Raw genomic sequence first — 21,919 nt, 5'->3', positions numbered from 1 at the left:
GGTGGGGTGCCTGGGTGGATCTGACTGATGTGTCTTCACAGTATTTTAACTTGTCCCTCTAACTCTCATATTTGCTTTAAACTGGTTAAGTAGAAGCTTAAGAAGCCCATCCAAATTAATTTATTTGTTTTGGCAAAAATAACCTCATGGTTTGTGCAGTCCCCCTTGCACCAGAGCAGGAAGTATATAATCTCTGTGCTGTTACGCCTGATCCACTGTGCAGACTTTGACAATCTAACCAACTCTTTATAATGAAAAGTTCCCCCATTGATCCTGCTACAGTTTCACATCTATTGATCATTGCCATTACTTCACTAGGGGCTGCACAACGTTGATTTCATAACTGCAGCATTCCATAGGCATTTGTAGTAAGTTAGAATTCTTCTCTAAAGAACTTTTCTCAACTATTCCATTAGTCTGAAACACAGTTCATACAAAGGAGGTAGCATAAATGCCCGGGTCTTTACAGATCTTCAGAGTAGTAAGTTTGAACCTCCAAAGAACCCCCAAAAACCTTTAAAGGAGAGCGCAAAAAGGTGTTCTCATAGTTCCAGGCCACACACGTGATAAGTGCTAAGCCAGAATACGACCTCACACCCATTTATCTAATCTAACACCGCCATACCACCTCCAGAATACAGATCCAGCACATGGATTCTCCTCTACCACCTACTGTAATCCTACCACTACAACCTGGATTCTGAGAAGAGAATGATGGCTTTCATCTCTTTATCTAGCTCACTTCTCAAGTCCAGTGAACCCTACCCGATCATTCTATTTAAACTGCACCCCATCCCCCAACTCCACGTGTTCCATCCCCTTTATCTCTGTTTATTTTCCATTCCACTTACCAACTTCTACCAGACTACATACAAGCACACCTTGTCTTACTGTGATTTGCTTTACTGTGCTTCCCAGATATTGTGTTTTTTACAAATTGAAGGTCTGTGGCAACCCTATGTCAAGCAGGCTCATCAGTGCCATTTGTCCAACAGTATTTGCTTACTTCCTGTCTCTGTGTCACATTTTGATAATTCTCACAATATTTCAAACTTTTTTCATTTTTATTATATTTGTTATGGCGATCTGTGGTCAATGATTATGACTAGTGGAAAGCTCAGAAGATGATTAGCATTTTTAGCAATGAAGTATTTTTTAATTAAGGTGTGTACGTTGTTGGTTACACATGCCATTGCACACTTAGTAGACTACAGTATAATGTAAACTTAACTTTTATATGCATCAGGAAGCCAAAAAATTCATTTGACTAAGTTTATTGAGATACTTGCTTTAGTACAGTGGTCGAGAATTGAACCTGCAGTATCTCTGAGATATGCCTGTAATTTACTGACTATAGTTATTGTTTATTGTCTGTCTCTTCCACTAGAATAGAAGATTCATGCAGGTAGGGACTTTTGTCTGTTTTATTCATTAATGTATCCTTAGCACCTAGAGTAGGTGCTCAATAGATACTGGTTAAATAAATGAATAATCACCACTTTACTAGAGAATAATTTGATTACACTCTACTTAGACCATCAATTGAACGATCTGGTACTAGGAACTACAAGAGTACATCCTATTTTAAGACCGGAATATGTATTTCCAGGAAAGAGAGTCAAAACGGCAAAATGAATAAAACTGGATTTCCTATCTACCTCCCTGTATGAGTGTTACTCACTTCAGCTAAGAAAAAAATTGCAATCATTTGCAATATATACCCATATTTTTATTATCAGCCCATATTTTTATTCTGAAAATCTTAAAAAAGGTCAGAAAAGATGGGCAACTGCCCAACTTTAAAAGTATACTTTCTTAAAATAAAACACTGAAACTTTAAGTTCCACAAGTAATTTGCATTTGTAATGAGGCTTCAGAACAGCAGTTCTCAAAGTGTGGTCTGGGAACATCCCTGGGGTTCCCCCAAACTCATGAGGTCAAAACCATCTTCATAATACTACTAAGATTTTTTTTGTCTTTTTCACCGTGTTGACCAACACTGCATGATGATGCGAAAGCAACAATGAGTAAAAGTACTGATGTCTTCACATGAATCCAAGCACCAAACTGTACTAGGATTCATTAGTCCTCACTGCCATGCACTTGCAGTTAAAAAAATGCCATTTCACCTAAGAATATCCTTGTTGAAGCAATAAACATTCATTATTCATGTGATCAAAGCTCAATCTTGAGTCCTATCTTTTTCATATTCTGTGATGAATAGGAAATACACACAAAGCACTTCTGCTGCACAGTGAAGTGTGATGGATGGAAAAGCATTGGAGCCCCATGTCTGGCTCTGTGCTCAGTGCAGAGTCTGCCTAAGATTCTCTCTTCCTTTCCCTCTGCCCCTCTCCGCCCCTCAAATAAATAAATAAATCTTAAAAAAAAAAAAAAGAAAGCACCTTTACATATATTCTCCCCATCTATTTAGTTATCTGCCTCCCACGTCCCTCAACTAGACAATTACTTTGTTGGCTTACCTTGCATTCACAATGTTTCCAGCATTCAACTCAACCATTTCTTCAAAACCAATTGCAAATATATCAGTTGGCTTACTTCTTTTATCTATAATTAAGCATCCAAGAAAAATTTCTAAAATGTTGCCTTAGTCAAATGGCATCCCCCCACCAACCCAGCACAACTAAGATCAACACCAGACATCATAAAATTCCATTTTTGTGTTTTATGTTTAGCCAAATTCAAAGTATAGGCAAAAACAACGAATGGGACAAAATTACTTTAAATTTAGCTTCTATTCAGGCCTCCTAAGTTTGCTTCTTTCAGACTGTTATTCTTAAAGATCCTCAAGTCCTTTCAGAAATCATTTTGAAAGAATTCTTGCTAAACTCTGCACCATGACACCCAGAGAAACAAGCCACTTCTCAAAGGCTGAAGTGAATAAAAATTGGGGAAGTAAAAGGATTCTTCAGAAAACGCCCCAAGTGGCTAAGAAATCATCTCAAATTAGAGATAACAGGAGGGATTTTTCACGTTCAAATTTGAAAACCAGAGGCTTGACCTTTTTACTACTTTCTTGGTAGAAGAATCCAAGAAAATTAATAGAGATCCAGGGGTTAAGGTGTACCCCTCTGTGTGAGCCATTAGCTCTCTCCTAACAGACAAGGAAGAAGAAAGAACAGAAGCTACTGGAGATAAGCAGCCCAGGGGCACTTGGGTGGCCCAAGTATTCAGAAATGAAGATAAGTAGCTAGAAAGGGCCTATAAATAGTATGAACTGAGAAACAAAAGTATTTATTGACTGCTCTTATGTACAAGGATTATACATGCCTCATCTCATTTACCACACACTTCATAAGACAGATTATTTTTGTCCTTTAGTTGCAGACAAGATCCTGAGGCTTTGGAGAACCTAAGCAACTTTCCCCCAAATTTACACGTAACTGCAGTGTGGCACAATGACGCCAGAACCAAGCTGCCTGAGTTCAAATCCTGATTTTGCCATTACAGGTCGCTTTCCCTGCTGCATCTTGGTTTCCTCATCTGTGAAATTAGAATAATAATTGCGTCTGTGCAGTAGGTCTGTTATGGGGATTAAATGACTAGATGTACAGTACTAACAGAATTGTGGTGTTAGCTGTTCTTTTATTATTACTACTACGACAACAACTACAATTTCAAATTAGGTTCAATGTAAGTGAAAAGGGGCATTTCAGTAAAAGTCTGTTCTCTCCTCTTGTCTGTTAGGAGAGAGCTAATGGCTGAAACAGAGGGTACACCTTAACCCCTGGATCTCTATTAATTTTCTTGGCTTCTTCTACAAAGGAAGTAGTAAAAAAAAAAAAAAAAAAAGTGATTACAGATAACTAAAAAAAAAAGAAAATCTGTATTTCACACTCTTCCTATGCATCTCACCTTTATACATATTACTTGCTAGATATGTACCATTTGAAAAAGGAATTTGAAGTGACTTTTAAAAAAAGAAGGCAGCCTCAAATTAATGATTCTAATCAAAATCTTAAAAGCATCCTCAGCTCAGTGTTTGGTTGAGGCTATTAATGACAACCAAGTTTTTCCAAGGATAAATCAGTACTGTTAAGTTATAAAGTGCCAACAAATGTCACAACCAGTTTTGTAAGATTTTTCATAATCTACCCCAAATACTTCTGACCTTAGTAACTAAACAGAGAACTAGATTTGAAAAACGGAACATACTAGGCTTAAAAAATTATCAATTACAAAATCAGCTTGCTTTCTGTCACTTTAAAAGTATAAGAACAGAACCAGTTTTTCTTATATGCATGGTTACCTTTAAAGGTTTGGCCTTCATACTTATAAATCCAAGTTTCTTTTATAAATTAATGCATCTTGTGATGTGTTACATTTGTTTTATAGATTAATAAATCAGAGTCAGGATTTAGTAAGTGAATCCATATTATAAAAAGCAGACCTTGAAACTCGTGGATGCCAGCTAACTTGGGTGCATCAAGAAGCCAGTCGGTGAGTGTCTGATTCTTAAAAGCTATACTGCGAAACTGCTTCCCACCATTCACGTTCCAGGTTCCAACACATACTCGAATTTTCTTGGGTTTTGAATACTTGTAGAAATTCTCACACATGCTCTTGAGTACTTTGGAAGATGCTAATAAAAAACAAAACACAACAGGATCTTAGCTGCATTAAATCACTTTTAGAAATTGGTTTTTATACCTGAGAAATGACGTATGGGAAGTTCAATTATCATCATAAGCACAAACAAGCATAAGATACATGCACAGCCCAGCACGATGCAAGTAACCAACACAATTTTTTAAAAAATTCGACATTTAATAATCACAGTAAAACTGCTATTTCAAAATTATTGCAACAACTTAACACATGCAGAACAGTTCTGTTTCAATGAAGTAGTACATTGTTTTATAGTGTACAAAACTAGAGACTCTACATTTTTAGGAATATAGCTATTGATTTTCATATATCTCTCATTTAAAGGCTCGTAAAAATATAAATCTTTTTTCTTATTTCCAAACAAAAACATTTAAGAACATTTACATTTAAGATTCTAGCTACTGACAGGTGGCTTGATGAAAAATGGCTCCTTGACAAAAACACAAATTATGTACGCTAATGAGACTTTCAAAGATTGAAGTCGCTAGAAAATTCTTCCCATCTCACTGGGAGTAGTAGCCAAAGTCCCTAACACTGGTCTACAAGGCAATCTGCATTGCCATCCTGCCCTCATCTGCTACCTCTTCCCTGTTGGCTCACTGCTCGAGCCACTGACTCCCTGCTGTTTCAGTAAGAGGCCAGCCTGCTCCTACCACAAGGCCTCTGCGCTGACTGTTTCCACTGCCTGCAACATTCTTCCCACGCCTCCTTCGGGTATTTCAGTTCCAGTGAGGCTTTTCCTGATCATCTTATTAAAATTTGCATGCTGTCCCTAACCTTCCATATCCCTTCCTTGTTTTATTTTTCTCTATAGCATTTATCACCATTTACACACTGTGAGTTTTATTTATTTATACTGTAACTGTCTGTCTCCCCTCTCAAGAGTGGAAGTTCCACGAGGGCAGAAATGTTGGTCTGTTTTATTTACTGCAGTATCTCTAGTCACTAGAAGAGTGCCTGGCGCATAGTAAGTGCTCAGTAAATCACTGTTAAATGAATGCTCAGAACGTTTGGATCCTCAATCTCTGCCCTGTGTATTTTTTGATTACCATCTTCCTTCTAAATCACACTTCATTTTGATTAAATTAAATTCTTGGCACTTAAAGTAGCTAGAACCTTAACAGGACATCAATCTAAAAACAGAGAATGAACACTTAATTGGCAATTAACTGTTAAGAGGAGAAGGAAATCACAATGATTCTCACCTTCTACCACATGATTTTATTTTATTAATTATTTTATGATACTAAGATACAGCAGACTCGTGAGAAAATGAGAGTGAAAAAGGCAAATAACATCTTAGTATTATAATAAAAATAGTTTGACCTGTGAATCTCCTGAGGGAACTGCTGTACATACAAGCCCACCGCCACTGTTCCCAGGGACAGACATGCAGATAGCTAGCCCTCTTGCTATTTGATTTGATTACTTGTAGAAGATGTTGGGTGGTAATGGAAGCAGATGATTTGCTCCGGTCTGTTGGTGTGGTTAACTAAAAGCTGGCCATACCTAGAGAATCATTCTCTATGACATGCTCTTTATCACTATACCACTTATTGTTATTATTATGAAAACTGCCTCTGTGATCCATTCTATATCAAAACACAAGTTCTGTAATGATTTAACAGCTTAAAATACTCAGCAAGACAAATAATGAATTGTGTGAAAACATGTTGCCATGTTGTGTGAACTAATAAAGTCAAATCACTTTATAAATGGAATAAAATGGTTTTAAAATTTTCTGGTTTATTCTTAACTGGTTGGCACTTTAATGTGCAGAAAGAAATGAGTCTGTGTTCAAACAGATGTCCATTACTAAATGCCATATCATTTCAGAAAATGGATTTCATTACGTAACTCAAAAATATACTCAAGTGCTCTCTTCTTCCATCCTTCTCACAAAAATAACCAATAGTTTCTCAAAACATTCTGAACAGTAACTAAGCAAAACAAATTTTAAGTGATACCAAATTTTAAGTGAAGGGAAGAAAAGATGTCTTTTTCTGCTAAGTTTCTGACAAAGTTTTAGCCTTTTTTGTTCCTTTTGCCACAGATTCATGTTCAAGGACAAGTTCATAAACCTTGTCCAGAAAAGGCAGGCATGAGATTCATAGGAACAGGAAACGTGAGAAAAATAATGACCTTTAGGTCCTAATCACTTAACGCCTCTAACTTTGTTAGCAGCCTTGATGCTTTTTGAAAGAATTCAGATCACATTTTGGTGCAGGTCTTATGGCTACAGAAAATATTTCCTCCACAGTATGAGAAAATAAGTCAGTGCTTTTTCAAATATTGTATGTGAGAAACGTTGCAAAGTAGTCATCAATATCACAGACAGTACTCTGAAATTAATCCAAAATAGTCTTGTCTGGGTTTTTCCCATCAGCCTATTAAGAGTACAAGGCAGAACACTAATAATGTTTGTTCAATGAAATATAAAAGTGAAATTAAAACTAGATGAGCTCTATTTAATTAGAATTAAGCATTTGCTATAGGAAGACAGACAGCATTACATATTTCCTTCTAAACAAGGTACTTAGTTTTCTCGACCTTAAAATTTTTTTCTCAGATTAAAACAAGATATCAATTTACCCTGTTAGAATCTGAGGGCAAAATAAGAGAAAGTTTCCATTTATATGGCTTTATTTATTTACAGTATCAACTTTAGAAAAATAAAGAAAAATTTGCTTTTATTTACAGATTGGTTTTCTATACTGTACCTGACTGTAATGTCTGTTCAGAAACTATGGATGCATCAAGAAGAAAACAAAGAATCATTAGTAAAACAACAAGTTACAAATAAAATCTAGAGTGTTATGACAATACATTCTAAGATGGCCTCCCTTTCTCTTTTAAGTCGATTTGATGACTTTATTTTTTCTGATGGCTATAGGACACTGAAGATTAAAAATAAATGACGATATCTGATGCAAACCCTCAGCATCTAAGAAAAATCCTACAGTGACTCAGTGATGTCCAGATTTTCAGAATCAGGGGGTCCTTGGCCTGCTTTTCAGGCTGCTCATGTGCGTGTGTGCGTGTGTGTGTGTGTGTGTGTGTGTGTGAGCATGCATGTGTGCGTGTGTACCTGCATGTGAGGGAGAATACCTAAGGAGCTAGAGAATATTGAACACATGAAAGATACTACCCTAATATATACCTTTTAGTATTCTTTCTGGGACTCAGTTGGTAAGTACAACCAGTTCAGTTATAACAAAGCATACACATTCCAAAAAAAATCAGCATGCAGGGTAAAATTATACAAATTCCTATAGCCACAGAGCTTAGCGGGAAAAAAAAGGGCTTAGGGCACAACACTCAAAACTTTCAACAGTGACACGCCAATAAAGATGGGAACCTAATAAAAATAGTAGTACAGTTTTACAATGTTAAACAGCTTGAGAGGTATGAATACTCCTTAAATATGGCACTTCGTGTTGAAAAAGACCTGAAGTTTGCTTGTAGAAGTGGGTGTCAGGAGGGTTGCCGCTTGTGAGTAAGCTGACCCTTAAACACACGGGTATGAACTGCACCAGTCCACTCAATATGTGAATTTTTTTCGTTAAATACAGTACTGTAAATGTATTTTCTCTTCCTTTTGATTTTCTTAACATTTTCTTTTTTCCAGTTTACTTTGTTGTAAGAATATAGTATATAATACATATAACATTCAAAATATGTGTTAGTCAACTGTTTATGTTATCAGTAAGGCTTACAATACACAGTAGGTAATTAGTAGTTAAGTTTTTGAGGAATCAAAAGTCATACATGGATTGTCGACTAGGGGATGGGCACTCCAAGCCCCGTGTTGTTCAAGGGTCAACTGTAATTGTGAAAGATGGAAGAAGGGTTCTCTGAAATTGGGATGGAAACTGGGTAACACCAGATGTGAATAGGTATGTCTCATAACACACCTGGGGAACTGAGATAGAGAGAGGTTTGAAGTGTACGCATAAGTGTATGTTTTGTGTATTTCTTTCTACCCATCCAAGTTCTGCTGGGTGAAACCATGCATAAACTAATGGAGAACGGACATTATACCCAAAATGTTCCCTCATAGAGCATTCATGTTGGAACAAATTCCCATTCTCAGAACAAGCATTATCGCAGAACTGACAGTACTTCTTTTCAGGCTTATTTGACACATAGGAAAATGTGCAGGGAAATAAAAAAAAATAATGATCAAGTCTGGGAATTCTTAGCTTCCTCACTTCTTTCCTTCAATTGGTTACTTTCAACAGTTGCTTAGCAATGCCTCCATATCAAAGTAGGCAAAGGTGGAAAGAAGTGATAAGATGCAAATCAGCCAAGTCTCCACTGCTGGGAGCCAGGAAGAAAGCCTGAAGTTAAAAGTAGTAGTTAAGATCAGACTTTGTTTTCTGGAGCTTTAATAGGGTCTTAGTCCCCCAGCCTAGTAATACATCTCTGAGGGGCTAACCGTAATCAACTACCCCCAGTGCCAACCAAAATTCTGAAAGAATCCATCATGATCTAAGAGTGCATTATTTGACAAGGAACAATTTCTCTTACATGCACAGGGAAAACTGAAAGGTTTGGTGTGGGGATAACAGAAGAAGCAAAATGTTCAGAGTGTTAAAAAGTTAAGATGAAAAAACATGGAATTAAGGAAGTTAATTCATTAAGTTCTACAACGAATCTTGAGTTTTCCCATGATACTAAATACATACTCAATGACATGAGCTCGAATTCTTTTGATTTTAATAAAAGACTCAGTGAAAGATAAAAAGCCACCCTGAAAACCATATATTTGTCAAATATTAGTGTCCAATAATAAGCAATATTTTAAATTATTAATATGATTTAATGCCTGTTCAAACAAGACCAAGTTATAGAAATCTGGGGTTAGTAGTTAGCAAAATAACCAATATAGGTACTGTTTTTCCCAATAAACCTTTTGTTTTCTATATTATATAATTAGGTTATTGAATGTTCTATTAAAAGTACTAGCTGAATATTCTATGAAATCCTGCCTTATATAAAGTTAGCAATACTTAAACCATTTACCCCCTCAATCATATCAATAAAAGAAAACATGCATGGGCCTCATTTCAGAGCTTAGTAATACCACTGATGATAAAAACATTTCAAAAGAGATCAACTTCCTTTGGAGAATGCAATTTTTAAAAATTACATTGATAGAAATTTCTCCCAAAACTATTTTAACCAACTCAATCTAAAAAATATTTATGTAAGTAAGTTTACATTTATTTCTTGGACTTTAAGAAGGGATATAAGTAACATAAAGTAATCAAAATATAAAGTAAGTACGCATACCACGCAAACTTCCTGTAGTTAAAAGTGCTCGAGCTTTGTCAGCTAAATCACTATTTAGAGTATTTCCCAGCAGTAAAACATCTATGGCCTCTTGCTTGGAGCTGTCAAAGAAGTTATTCTGAATCGTTCTAGTAACAGAACGAGCACCATCTTTTAACTTTCCAGCCTGTTGGGAAAAAAACAGCATGGATTTTTGTTCCAAAGAGTGTTGTTTTTACTTAGTAGTAACATTTTGAAGTTTTAAACCAGTTTTATATTACTTTACTGCAATAAAAAGGACCTAATCATTCAATTTTGAATATCAAATCATCATATTAAAATGGCTCAAGATGTCATTTTTCTTTCCCTTTTGGATAAAAGCTCTCCACAAAAAGATGGGAAAAGCTCAATACCATAACCTCATCCACTAATGATATCGAGAGCTGTAAATGTTTAAAACTGTTTACTATAAAGGAAATAAAGTGAAGTATACTTATTTAAAACAAGAAAGCTACTTCTTACACTGTGACTTTTAGAACTGGGGATGGGATGGGTGGGGGGGAGCAGAGGAGATCAAGGATACGGTGCACTCACATGCTCTTAGAAAAACTTCAAAGCACTTTAACAGTAGAAAAATAAAATTGGAATTGCTCCCAAATAACTTTAATATTAGTTAAAACAGACTGAATATAAGAATGAAGGACTAGTCTAAAAAGGAATTTATAATTACAGTTCATAAATAAATATTAAATGCAAACTACAGTTGATATATCTTAGGTCATTTTATTGCCTATGTAAATATAAATAATAAAAATGATAAACTTAGGCCAATTCCTAGAGTGAGAGAGCTGATTATAACTTTGTTGAGTACAGCTGAGACACAATGTTACATTAGTTTCAGGTGTACAACACAGTGATTAGATAACTCTCTCTGTTACCCTATGCACACCACCAGTGTAGCTACCATCTGTCACCATGAAACGTTGTTACTATACGGTTGACTATATTCCCTATGCTGTGCCTTTTATTCCAGTGATGCATTCATTCCATAACCGGAAGCCTGTATTTCCTGATTATAACTTTTAATGAACACATATTTCACTCAGACACGTTAGTTACCATAAAGATTTCTTTTGATCTTACGGATTTTGATGACTGTTAAAAAAAAAATGACAAAAAACCCAACTCTTGCCTTTTAGAAAAATGCTTCAGTTTGCAATATGTAATTTTCATTCCTTATTGAAATAACAGTAATTTGAGAATTAACACGTTATTTCCTCCCACATAACACATACAAATGACATTATTTGAAAAGACACTCACCATTCATATTATCAGGCAATTAATCAAAAGGAACCCAGAGAAAGGAAAAGAAAGAGCAGTTCAGATGTTAGAGTTTAGTTCAATTCAGACTAGTATATTTAATATGTGAAATTTTGTTTCTATTATGTTAGAGACAAAAGACCACTGAAAATATATGTAACCTCTATTTATAGATTGTCTTAGTCACTGCAGAAACAAAAAGTCAGAAGAACATAAAAGAATATTTTAAGCAACAGTTGTAGAGAATCGAGTTTTAACAGTAAGACTGATATTCTCTATTTTAAAGGAATAATAAATGAAGTTTAACAATTCCAGGTTTTCAAAAATAGGGCCCATTTAAAAAGTAAATATTTGTAAATGTCAATAAAATCATTTCTGTGAATTGAACAAAAGACGCTTTGCAGGTAAGGCTAATACCTCTGAACAGAGAGAGGCATATAACATTTTATGAGACAAAGAAGAGGAAGAAGATTTAGAAATTAAAAGAAGACTTAGAGATGATGAAGGGTCTTCAAAGAATTTTAGGTGCTGTATGGAGGGGGCTGCAGAACTATTAAAATGATAAATGTCTTTATTTCTATACTCCATGTAGTCTGAAGAATTGTAGAAATTAAAAATGTTAATAAAATCCAACTGAAAACAGGAGGCTTAAAAGGCAATATTTAAGCATATAAAATAAGTCCTTTAATAAGTGCCAAATACTAGAGGAGAAAGGGTCCGTAAATAAGGCCAGCAATTAGAAACTAATGATGAGGCACAGAATTATAAGTAAGTCCATCTCTCACACTTTTGTACATTTTGATAGCCTCCTTTTCAAGGTAAGATAAATAAAAGAATAGAAACTTAATAATCAAGCCCTAAAGGTGTTGGGCTCATAGGAAGTGTTGCGTAAACTGTCCACTGATTTGTTCATCCATCCACTATTTGTCACGATTCTATTAAACAGTAGGCACTACAGGTGCTGGGAACACAAAGCCAAATGTGATAGGTCCCTTTATCAGGATGACTATGGTTAAAAAAAAAAAAAATCCTATTCATAATCAAAATAAACAATATAAAAAGTAAAACAGATATGTAAGGGAAAATCATGAAAAAAAATGTAAGCAATACATACATAGGCCTACTGGATTATATCACTAAACAACTAAATACATCATACTAATACCCCCAAATCTGGGAAATAACTCTCTTCCATCCAACCACTAGTATCTGCTACAGAAGGAAGTGTTAAAGAGGACATAAAGGCATAATAAAACAGAATCCTGAAACAGCTACCTAAGAAACCCCAACATTCATTCATTCATTCATTCATGCATTCATTCATAAATGAGAGCAAGGGAAGGGGAGGGAGGGGCAGTGGGAGAGAATCCCAAGCAGACTCCCCATTGAGCGTGGAGCCTGCAAGGGGGCGGGGGTTGCTGCTCAATCTCAGGACCCATGAGATTATGACCTGAGCCAAAACCAAGAGTTGGTCACTTAACCGACTGAGCCACCCAGGTGCCCCCCAACTATTAATTTAAAACGAGATGATTTAAAAGCTTATTAAAAGGAAAATGAGGATCTTTTGTAATGTTATGATAAATCTAGATCTACCTTAGCCTTTCCTTCAAGAGCTCCAGTCCCTGCGTATATCTTACTGATTGAATCACCATTCACGGACCACATGGACCTAAAAACTTCTTGAAAGCGAGTCACCAATTGAGGCTTTTCAGCTAAGCCGAGAGCTTCCAGCTGTTTCGCTAGCATCTAAAACAGCAAAAGAGAAACTTTTATAAATATATTAATACATTAAGATGTGAGTTTTTAAGAACTACAAGAATCAAATAAAAATTTACAGTTTATAGGACTATGTGACTGGATTCTGAAAACCTACCAGTTTACTAGGCTGTCTTCTGTCCCACCATTTTTAAAGTAAATACCACAACAGTGAAGCTGACAAATAGCTTAATATTCCCACGTAGCAATATTCCCACATCAATGAAGCTTACAAGTACCTTAATATTCCCATGTAGCAATATTCTTTCTGGTTAAATGATAAAATTAACCTTATTAAAATGTCTCTATAAATCAGACTGGTTTACCTTGCTCACTAAAAGAACTAATTATTCAACAGCATGCAATAGAGCACAAAAAATATCTGCCTAGGTTATTCAAATATATATAGAAATAACTAATTTTCTTTAATTTTTGGATTGGGTTCTACACATTTGGGTGATTAAAATCAGGAGATTATGAGAAAAGTAGAGCTGCTCTTGAAGTACCACAAAAATATATAAATTAGCCCTATTTCTGAATAAAGTCATGACAGTTTGATTTAATGCACAAAACCTGTATTAGTAATGTATATAAAGGGGAGCTGGGGGGAATACATCATGCAAGAATGCAAGGTCTTCAGGCCGCCACAATTCCTTCATCACAGATAACAACAAATGTGTTTAGAAGAGTCATTGGTTTTTGAATGAACTTTGGCCTTTAACTCTGGCAGTTGAAGCAATGCATAATCCTTACCCAGTCTATTTGGCTTATTTGGAATCCAGTCATGTTTTATGCCTTGCATTTTTACTTAACTCCTTTCCATTTATGTTTTCTTTTATCTACAAGTATCATGATTATCCATATTTATAGAGATCAAAAACTAAAATAATATAAAAAACACTAAACTAGGTTCATTTGATTACCTACAGACTTATACCAGAGCTGTTCTTCATTAGCACAAAGAATAAAACAAAATTAGCCTCCAGGACTACCTCTAACATTTATACCTCCCTCTCTTCCAGGAATATGGCAAAACTAGTCTTTGCTTCTAGTTTGGCTTTGCCTTCTCACACCTCTACCAACAGTGGATAGTCAGCTAAGTCAGATTCTGAGAACTAACACTTGTTATACTTTTAATGAAGACTTGCAACTATTTTGATAAGTTTACTCTCAGATCTACATAAATGTACTCAGCCACTTAAAAACACAACTCAAAACAAACCCAAGCCATGTGATAAATGCCATTCAAATGACCAAATCCCTGCTTTCACTTTTGTCTCTGTCATATTTTCTACATAAATTATAAGACTCAATGACAGATTGTTTAAAAAGGCAGAGCAGTAAAATTTATTTAGCTACATGAAGAATACATTTCTGTAGCAGAGAATTCTACACACTGTGCTTTCATTTTTGAGATAGAAAGAACCTCAGCTGCAAAGTAACTAATTAACCAATGTCCTGGCCAAATTTAAGATCATTAACTGGAAGAAAAAATAACAGATTATTTCCTATTCCTGTTTTTATAGTATTTGAGAACTATGCTAAGTTCCTATGTAAACTAAATGAAGACCCACCACAGCCTTATGATCCCTACTGTTGCATAACAGGAAAGACACAAAGTTCAGCATTGCTAGTGTGTCATATAGTTGAGACTATGTCTATATTAGACTGAATTTATGGATAGGTGGTAAAGAAAAAAGCTTTTAAACCAAGACTTTGTTACAGAAACTTAATCTCATTCATTCTCATTGTCACTAACAATGGCATTTTCACCGATCCTGTTTTTTGTAGCTACTGATTTGAAAATACCATATAAATTGTACTGGGTTACAGACTGTCAAAAATATAATCCTACAGATGTGAAAAAAGATCCTTCCCAATTCTGAAGAAACCATACAAAAAACAAAGGCCAATATATATACATTACGTGTGTGTGTGTGTGTGTATGTGGGTGTGTGTATATATGTGTGTGTGTATATATTATATATAATTATATATTATATAATATTATATTATATATGTATATATATATACACATTATATACATATATATATATATATATGTATATATATATATATATAATTTTTTCTCTTCCAAAAGACAAAAGAAGTAACTGCTGGAATAGTATAAACAGCAGTTTTTAAAGGGAAAGTTAAGGAACAATACAGGGAAATATCAGCTATCTAAAGAGAGTATTTGGAACAGGTAAAGGGAACATTTAAATGAAAAGGAATTTTTGGGGAGGAAAAACCCATAAGAGAAGAAATGCCTTTAATGAAGCATAATTTCATTTTACAAAAAGTAACTAATGGGAAACATAAATCTTACAAAAACATTGGAAGAGACATTTGATATAAGTCACATATATACATTTCAACTTCTTTTTTTACCTCTAAGCCAAGGAACGCCTGCACACTATTTGTTCTATCAAGACAATCCAAGCAATTTGTTCGAACTGTACCACTCTGGCACCTGCAAGAAATTCAGTGAAGTTTAACAGCTAGCTTGAAACACAAATAACGAAGCTAAAACAAAATGAGAACAATTAAGGTAATTAAAATATAGTACCCACTTTTTACCCCCAGCTTTTTATTACTACAATTTTCAAGCACAAAAAAAGATGAAAGAATTTTACAGCAAACATCCACATAGCCACCATCGAGATTCTACAAGTGTTAACATTCTGTCATATACTCTTTATCACATATCTATTTATCTACACCCACTTATTTTTAATTAGGCCAGTAGTCAAGAGTGAAATATGCATTCAGATTTATGACCCCATAGCTCTTGGCACATAAAAGATAATCAAATATTTATGGGAGAAATTTAAAAAACCCACGATGTTATCTCTACTGACCCATACAAATTTCTATGGCATTGATACTAAATATTGCACAAATTGAAAAAACCAGAAGTTTCAGCTTTGTTCACTAAAGTTTACCTCATCCTATACTCTGGCCTTAATTTTTTCAAAACTTACTTTCCTCCTCTATTTCATAATCAAAAACAGAAGATTTACATTATACTAAAGCAGATAATAAGCAATGTCATTTACTTCTATTTACATTTAATAGTCCTTACTAAGGTCAAGTATATTAAAATATAAGTTTTAAGAGAGAAGTGAAATAGCTTCACAGATAACAGCATGAGGTCTGGAGCCAGATAAATCCTAGTTCTAACACTTTTTAGCTTTGTGATTTGGGGCAAATTATAGCCTATGCCTCAATCTCCTCAAATGTTAATGGAAATAATAATAGAATCTATCTCTTCAACTGTTGTTACAAGTACATGTAAAGACTACGTACACTGCTTGGCTCATAACATGTGCCCAATAATATAAGCTATTGTTACTATTACTTGTTCAATTCTAAAGAAAGAAAAACAAGCCTAAAATCAAGTATAATAGGGGCGCCTGGGTGGCTCAGTCATTAAGTGTCTGCCTTTGGCTCAGGGAGTGATCCCAGCTTTCTGGGATCGAGCCCCGCATCAGGCTCCTCCGCTGGCAGCCTGCTTCTTCCTCTCCCACTCCCCCTGCCTGTGCTCCCTCTCTTGCTGGCTGTCTCTCTCTCTGTCAAATAAATAAATAAAATTTAAAAAAATAAAATAAAATCAAGTATAATAAAGATATTTTATTTTATGATAAACTTTGGTGTAAGGAAAGGAAATTTGAAAGTTCAATGTTAAGAATAATTTTTACAATATAGCAAAGTTCCAACTCAAAGAAAAGAGAAACAGAGCAGACAAACCTTTGAACTTCACTTCCATTGAAATAAAAAAATCCATAATCTACAAACTTCTGGACTTGAGGTTTAAGAACACTATGTAGTTTTTCTGCCTTTCCTCCTTTAACCATTTGATGATAGTCAAAATTCACCATCTGGATATCAGCAGCATGTTCAGAAGCTTTCAAATGACTCTGAAAGTAAAAAGGCAAATACTCATCTAAATGTTAAGTAAATATGACCTTATCAAGTAATGTTAAAATGGAACCTTACATTTTAAATTTAAACCTCAGCATGGTCCCTTGAAATCTCACTGATCTCACACAAGGCTTGCACTGATGGTGGCAGTAAAATGGAAAATTACTTGCTGGTATCTAATAACATCTTTTTTGTAAAACCTCACATATGGTCCCCAAGAGATTAGGTGACATAATTAACATCAGAGAACTTAAATAATATTCTCATCTGATTCAGAAAATTAAAAATTATTTCTAAGCAGCAGCACTTCATTTTTTACAAATACCTGTATCTGTTATAGAATCTCAAAATAAAGTAACTGATTTAAGACAAAACCTACCAAAGACTGGAAAATTCACTTTTTAATACTTTCATTCAAATGTTTTAAAAGTCATTCTCTAAAGTATAATCTGTTTATTAACAATATTTATTTCACAAGCTTAAAAACAAAATAGTCAAGTAATTAAGTTACTTCCAGACTTCTTGAAATTAAACTTCAGAAAATGTTCTCTAACCATTTTTTATTTTGGTTTTAGCTTATAATCGTAAGGAACACCATCATTTATGTTAATTCATTATTTATTCAGTGAGCGTTTATGAAAAATACTTTTTCTTTAAAAGTTGGACAATCTTTGGGTTCTTTTTTACTTGAAATCCTCAAGTTTTCACTCATCAATACAAGAAGGTATAGCCTTGCATATATACCAATGCATCATTCACCATCTCCTAGGTTTAAAACAGTGACTGTGGTTTCTAGGAAATAGGCAAGGCAATGAACAGATGAAGGAGGAAACTGCCTGTTATCTTTTTACCAGTGACAGATGAACATTTTTCAGAGGGGAGGATATTCTTCTGCTTCTTCACAGTCTAAATTAAGTACATTTCAGAAAACAGCATCAATTGCTTTGAAAGCTTTCTATAATCCCAATTTCAACAACATTATGTGAAACTGTTTCTTAGTAGCCCAAAGAGTTAATGGTTCCAACAAGTACCCAACCTTTTTCTAGGAAATAATTTCTTTAGCGTATTATATTATTTTTTTATATCATTCTACATGTCCATGGTCCAGAACAAAAGAAAAAATGATCATGCCTACCTGGAAAGCCTTACTAAGCATATGTTCACCTTCCTTAGATCCAAGCAAATTTACTATTATTTGTTTACCATATAAATTCTTAAGTGTTCTAAAATGCCTATTAAAGAAAAAAAAAAGAAACAAGCATATGTCAAGTGATAAGCTAAATTTTTTTTCCAACAAACAAATCCATTAAATAGAACCTACAAGACTGTTTTCTAAACTCCTAGAACTGGCAATACTGGATACAAATTCATTCCACTAATTCATTCCTCTCAAAACTCTGAATTTATGAAAATTCAGATAATACCCATTTCCTCTCTGACTCATCAATGCTGAGACTCTCACTTGTGCTGGAGCTGCTGGACCCATCCAGCCCCTCTCCCCTCTGTGTGGCTCGTGCCACATAAGCACCGAGAACACAAGCTATCCAGCTTGGGATGGCAGCTACGGCAGAGGGCTGCACCATATACGTGAGGACATCACATACCCCATGGGTATTCAGGACCTCCTTAACAGTTCTAGTCTTATGAAAAATAGGTCCCAAATAGGAGTATTTTTTTCTCCCCAGCTTCTAACTATTCCAGGGGCTATAGAGCAATGCCGTCCCAAGGAAATATAACATGAGACACAGACATAATTTTAAAATTTCTAGAAGGTACATTAAGAAAAGCAAAAATAAACAATGAAATTAATTTATATATATTATTTAACCCAATACAGCTAAAATATAATTTCAACATGTAATATAAAACAAACATTAATAAAATATTTTGCATTTTGTTTGCACTATGTCTTTTTTAAATTTTTTATTTAAATTCAATTTAGTTAACATATAGTGTATTATTAGTTTCAGGGGTAGAATTTAGTGATTCATCAGTTACTTACAACACCCAGTGCTCATTATATCAAGTGCCTTTTTTTTTTTTTTTTAAAGATTTTATTTATTTATTCGACAGAGACAGAGACAGCCAGCGAGAGAGGGAACACAGGCAGGGGGAGTGGGAGAGGAAGAAGCAGCCTCATAGCGGAGGAGCCTGACGTGGGGCTCGATCCTAGAACGCCGGGATCACGCCCTGAGCCGAAGGCAGACGCTTAACGACTGCGCCACCCAGGCGCCCCTCAAGTGCCCTTCTTAATGCACATCACCCAATACCCTATCTCCCCACTCACCTCCCCTCCAGGAACCCTCAGTTTATTTCCTAGAGTTAAGAATCTCTTATGGTTTGCCTCCCTCTCTGTTTTCATCTTATTTTTTCTTCCCTTCCCCTATGTTTATCAGTTTTATTCCTTAAATTCCACATATGACTGAAATCATATGGTATTTGTCTTTCTCTGACTGACTTATTTTGCTTAGCATAATACACTTCAGTTCTTTTTTTTTTTTTTTTAAGATTTTATTTATTTATTTGACAGCGAGAGACAGCCAGCGAGAGAGGGAACACAAGCAGGGGGAGTGGGAGAGGAAGAAGCAGGCTCCCAGCAGAGGAGTCTGATGTGGGGCTCGATCCCAGAATGCTGGGATCATGCCCTGAGCCAAAGGCAGACGCTTAACAACTGAGCCACCCAGGCGCCCCTACACTTTAGTTCTACCCACGTCATTGCAAATGGCGAGGTTTCATTCTTTCTGATGGTTAATATCCCACTGTATATATACCACCTCTTTATCCATTCATCTTTCGATGGACTTCTGGGCTCTTTCCATAGTTTGGCTATTGTGGACAATGCTGCTATAAACATTGGGGTGCATGTGCCCCCTTCGAATCACTATGTTTGCATCCTTTGGATAAATACCTAGTAGTCAATTGCTGGTCATAGGGTAGTTCTATTTTTAACTTTTTGAGAAACTTCCATACTGTTTTCCAGAGTGGCTGCACCAGTTTGCATTCCCACCAACAATGTAAGAGGGTTCCCCTTTCTCTGCATCCTCACCAACACCTGCTGTTTCCTGAGTTGTTCATTTTAGCCATTCTGACTGGTGGGACGTGGTATCTCATTGTGGTTTTGTTTTTGTTTTTTTTTTTAAGTTTCCTTTTTTTTTTTTAAGATTTTATTTATTTATTTGAGAGAGAGAGACAGCCACCGAGAGAGGGAACACAAGCAGGCAGAGTGGGAGAGGAAGAAGCAGGCTCCCAGCGGAAGAGCCTGACGTGGGGCTCGATCCCAGAACTCCGGGATCACGCCCTGAGCCGAAGGCAGATGCTTAACGACTGAGCCACCCAGGCGCCCCTCACTGTGGTTTTGATTCGTATGTCCCTGATAATGAGTGATGTTGAGCATTTTTTCATGTGTCTGTTAGCCATTTATATGTCTTTTTTGGAGAAATGTCTGTTCGTGTCTTCTGCCCATTTCTTAACTGGATTTTTTGTTTTTCAGGTGTTGAGTTTGATAAGTTCTTTACAGATTTTGGATACTAGATCTTTATCTGATATATCATTTACAAATATCTTCTCCCATTCCATAGGTTGCCTTTTAGTTTTGTTGACTGTTTCCTTTGCTGTGCAAAAGCTTTTTATTCTGATGAAGTGCCAATAGAGTTCATTTTGCTTTTGCTTCCCTTGCTTTTGGAGACATGTCTAGCAAGAAGCTGCTGTGACCAAGTCAAGGTTGCTGTGCACTAAGTCTTTGAAATCCAGTGTGTATTTTACACTTACGGTACATTTCAATTTGGACTAGTCATATTTCAAGTACTCAGTAGCTACATGTGGCTAGTGGCTACCCTATTAGACGGCAAATTCAAAGATGTGGTTTTGAGGCCAAGAGATCAAGACCCACAACCTAGTGCTACTACCCCCAGAAGTCATAATACTGGGTATCACTTTCTTCTGGTTAAATTAGGAGTTAGCAGAAATCTTACTTAGAGCCAAAACAAGCTGAAATGAATCAGTAAAATATAATAACTAGTTTTGTTGCTTAACAATATCAAAATTTATAGCATTATATAAAAATAATCAGTCTCACCTGTCAAAAGCAGGGGCATTGGCTTCAAATCCCCTTGACATCCGAACACGATGAGATCCCACCTATAACAAGAGAAACACATTTAATCATACCAAAAGCCAACATGTAGACAAAAGAAATATCATTGTTTACAATATGTAGTAATTCATTTGTTGAACACACAATAGTACATCGAATAATTGATTTTCATTCATATTATTGTTTAAAAAAAAACAAGTTCAAGGGGTTTCCTTTCCCTTTATTTTTAAAAACATGACCTCATAAAAAAAACTAGACGTTATGAAACATTAGTAAACTAACAAGAATTTTTACTTATGAAAGATATTTTTAAGATAATTTTAAATTTCCTTCAAACATTACCTTGTTTTAGCTCAAACTACATGCCCTATGTAAGTTAACATATTGCTACCATCTGGTAATAAAAAAACTGAAATGCAGACAAGTGAAATAACTTGTCCTCTTAGGTCAACAGAACTAATTCCAAAAAAACGATTCACATGAGAATTTAGGTCTCCTGAACTAAATTCCTACTCTTCCAAGCTGCCTACAAGGGCAATGTCTACATATTTTTCTTTGTTATGCTAAATGCCCTATCCACTTCTTCATCCAAAGATCCAACAAATTAAAAACACCCTTCCTGGAAAAACAGGCTTTTCCAAGTCAGTCTCATAGTCACACACACAGAATCAGACAATATGGGTTAAGAGAATTAAACAAGATGGAAAATATCTGCCTTTCTGTTTTCTTTTCTCACATAGGAGAGGAGCAGAAAGATGACACAAAATTAAGAAAGCTATAAGAGATGCCAAGAAGAAATATAAAAGTGACACCAGATTATCTCCCTGAACTTCACTTTTAAACATTTCCCTCTAAGGCTCTGGGATCAAAGTTCCCCAGAATTCATTCTCCCCAATTTGAACAAAGTGACTTTAAAGAGGC

The 21,919-nt window shown here is 35.3% G+C and overlaps 1 protein-coding gene across 4 annotated transcripts in view; it reads right to left on the bottom strand.

Annotated features, from left to right (window-relative positions):
* The window catches only part of SYNJ1 (synaptojanin 1), a 94,525-nt gene that overhangs the window by 41,655 nt on the left and 30,951 nt on the right, over positions 1–21,919 (bottom strand). For all 4 annotated transcript variants that reach the window (XM_040621025.1, XM_040621021.1, XM_040621023.1 and 1 more), the window contains 8 exons: positions 20,981–21,042; positions 18,041–18,137; positions 16,732–16,901; positions 15,373–15,454; positions 12,820–12,972; positions 9,925–10,090; positions 4,412–4,603; positions 2,484–2,568 (listed from right to left, as the gene is read on the bottom strand). In XM_040621025.1, the coding sequence (XP_040476959.1) occupies positions 2,484–2,568; positions 4,412–4,603; positions 9,925–10,090; positions 12,820–12,972; positions 15,373–15,454; positions 16,732–16,901; positions 18,041–18,137; positions 20,981–21,042 (1,007 nt within the window). The remainder of the gene's footprint in view (positions 1–2,483; positions 2,569–4,411; positions 4,604–9,924; positions 10,091–12,819; positions 12,973–15,372; positions 15,455–16,731; positions 16,902–18,040; positions 18,138–20,980; positions 21,043–21,919) is intronic.

This window comes from Ursus maritimus, unplaced genomic scaffold (assembly GCF_017311325.1).
Source record: "Ursus maritimus isolate PB19 unplaced genomic scaffold, ASM1731132v1 scaffold_4, whole genome shotgun sequence".
NCBI classification, from domain to species: Eukaryota; Metazoa; Chordata; class Mammalia; order Carnivora; family Ursidae; genus Ursus; species Ursus maritimus.
The sequence above is the reverse complement of the archived record's forward strand: the minus strand, read 5'-3'. Positions and strand labels throughout refer to the sequence as shown.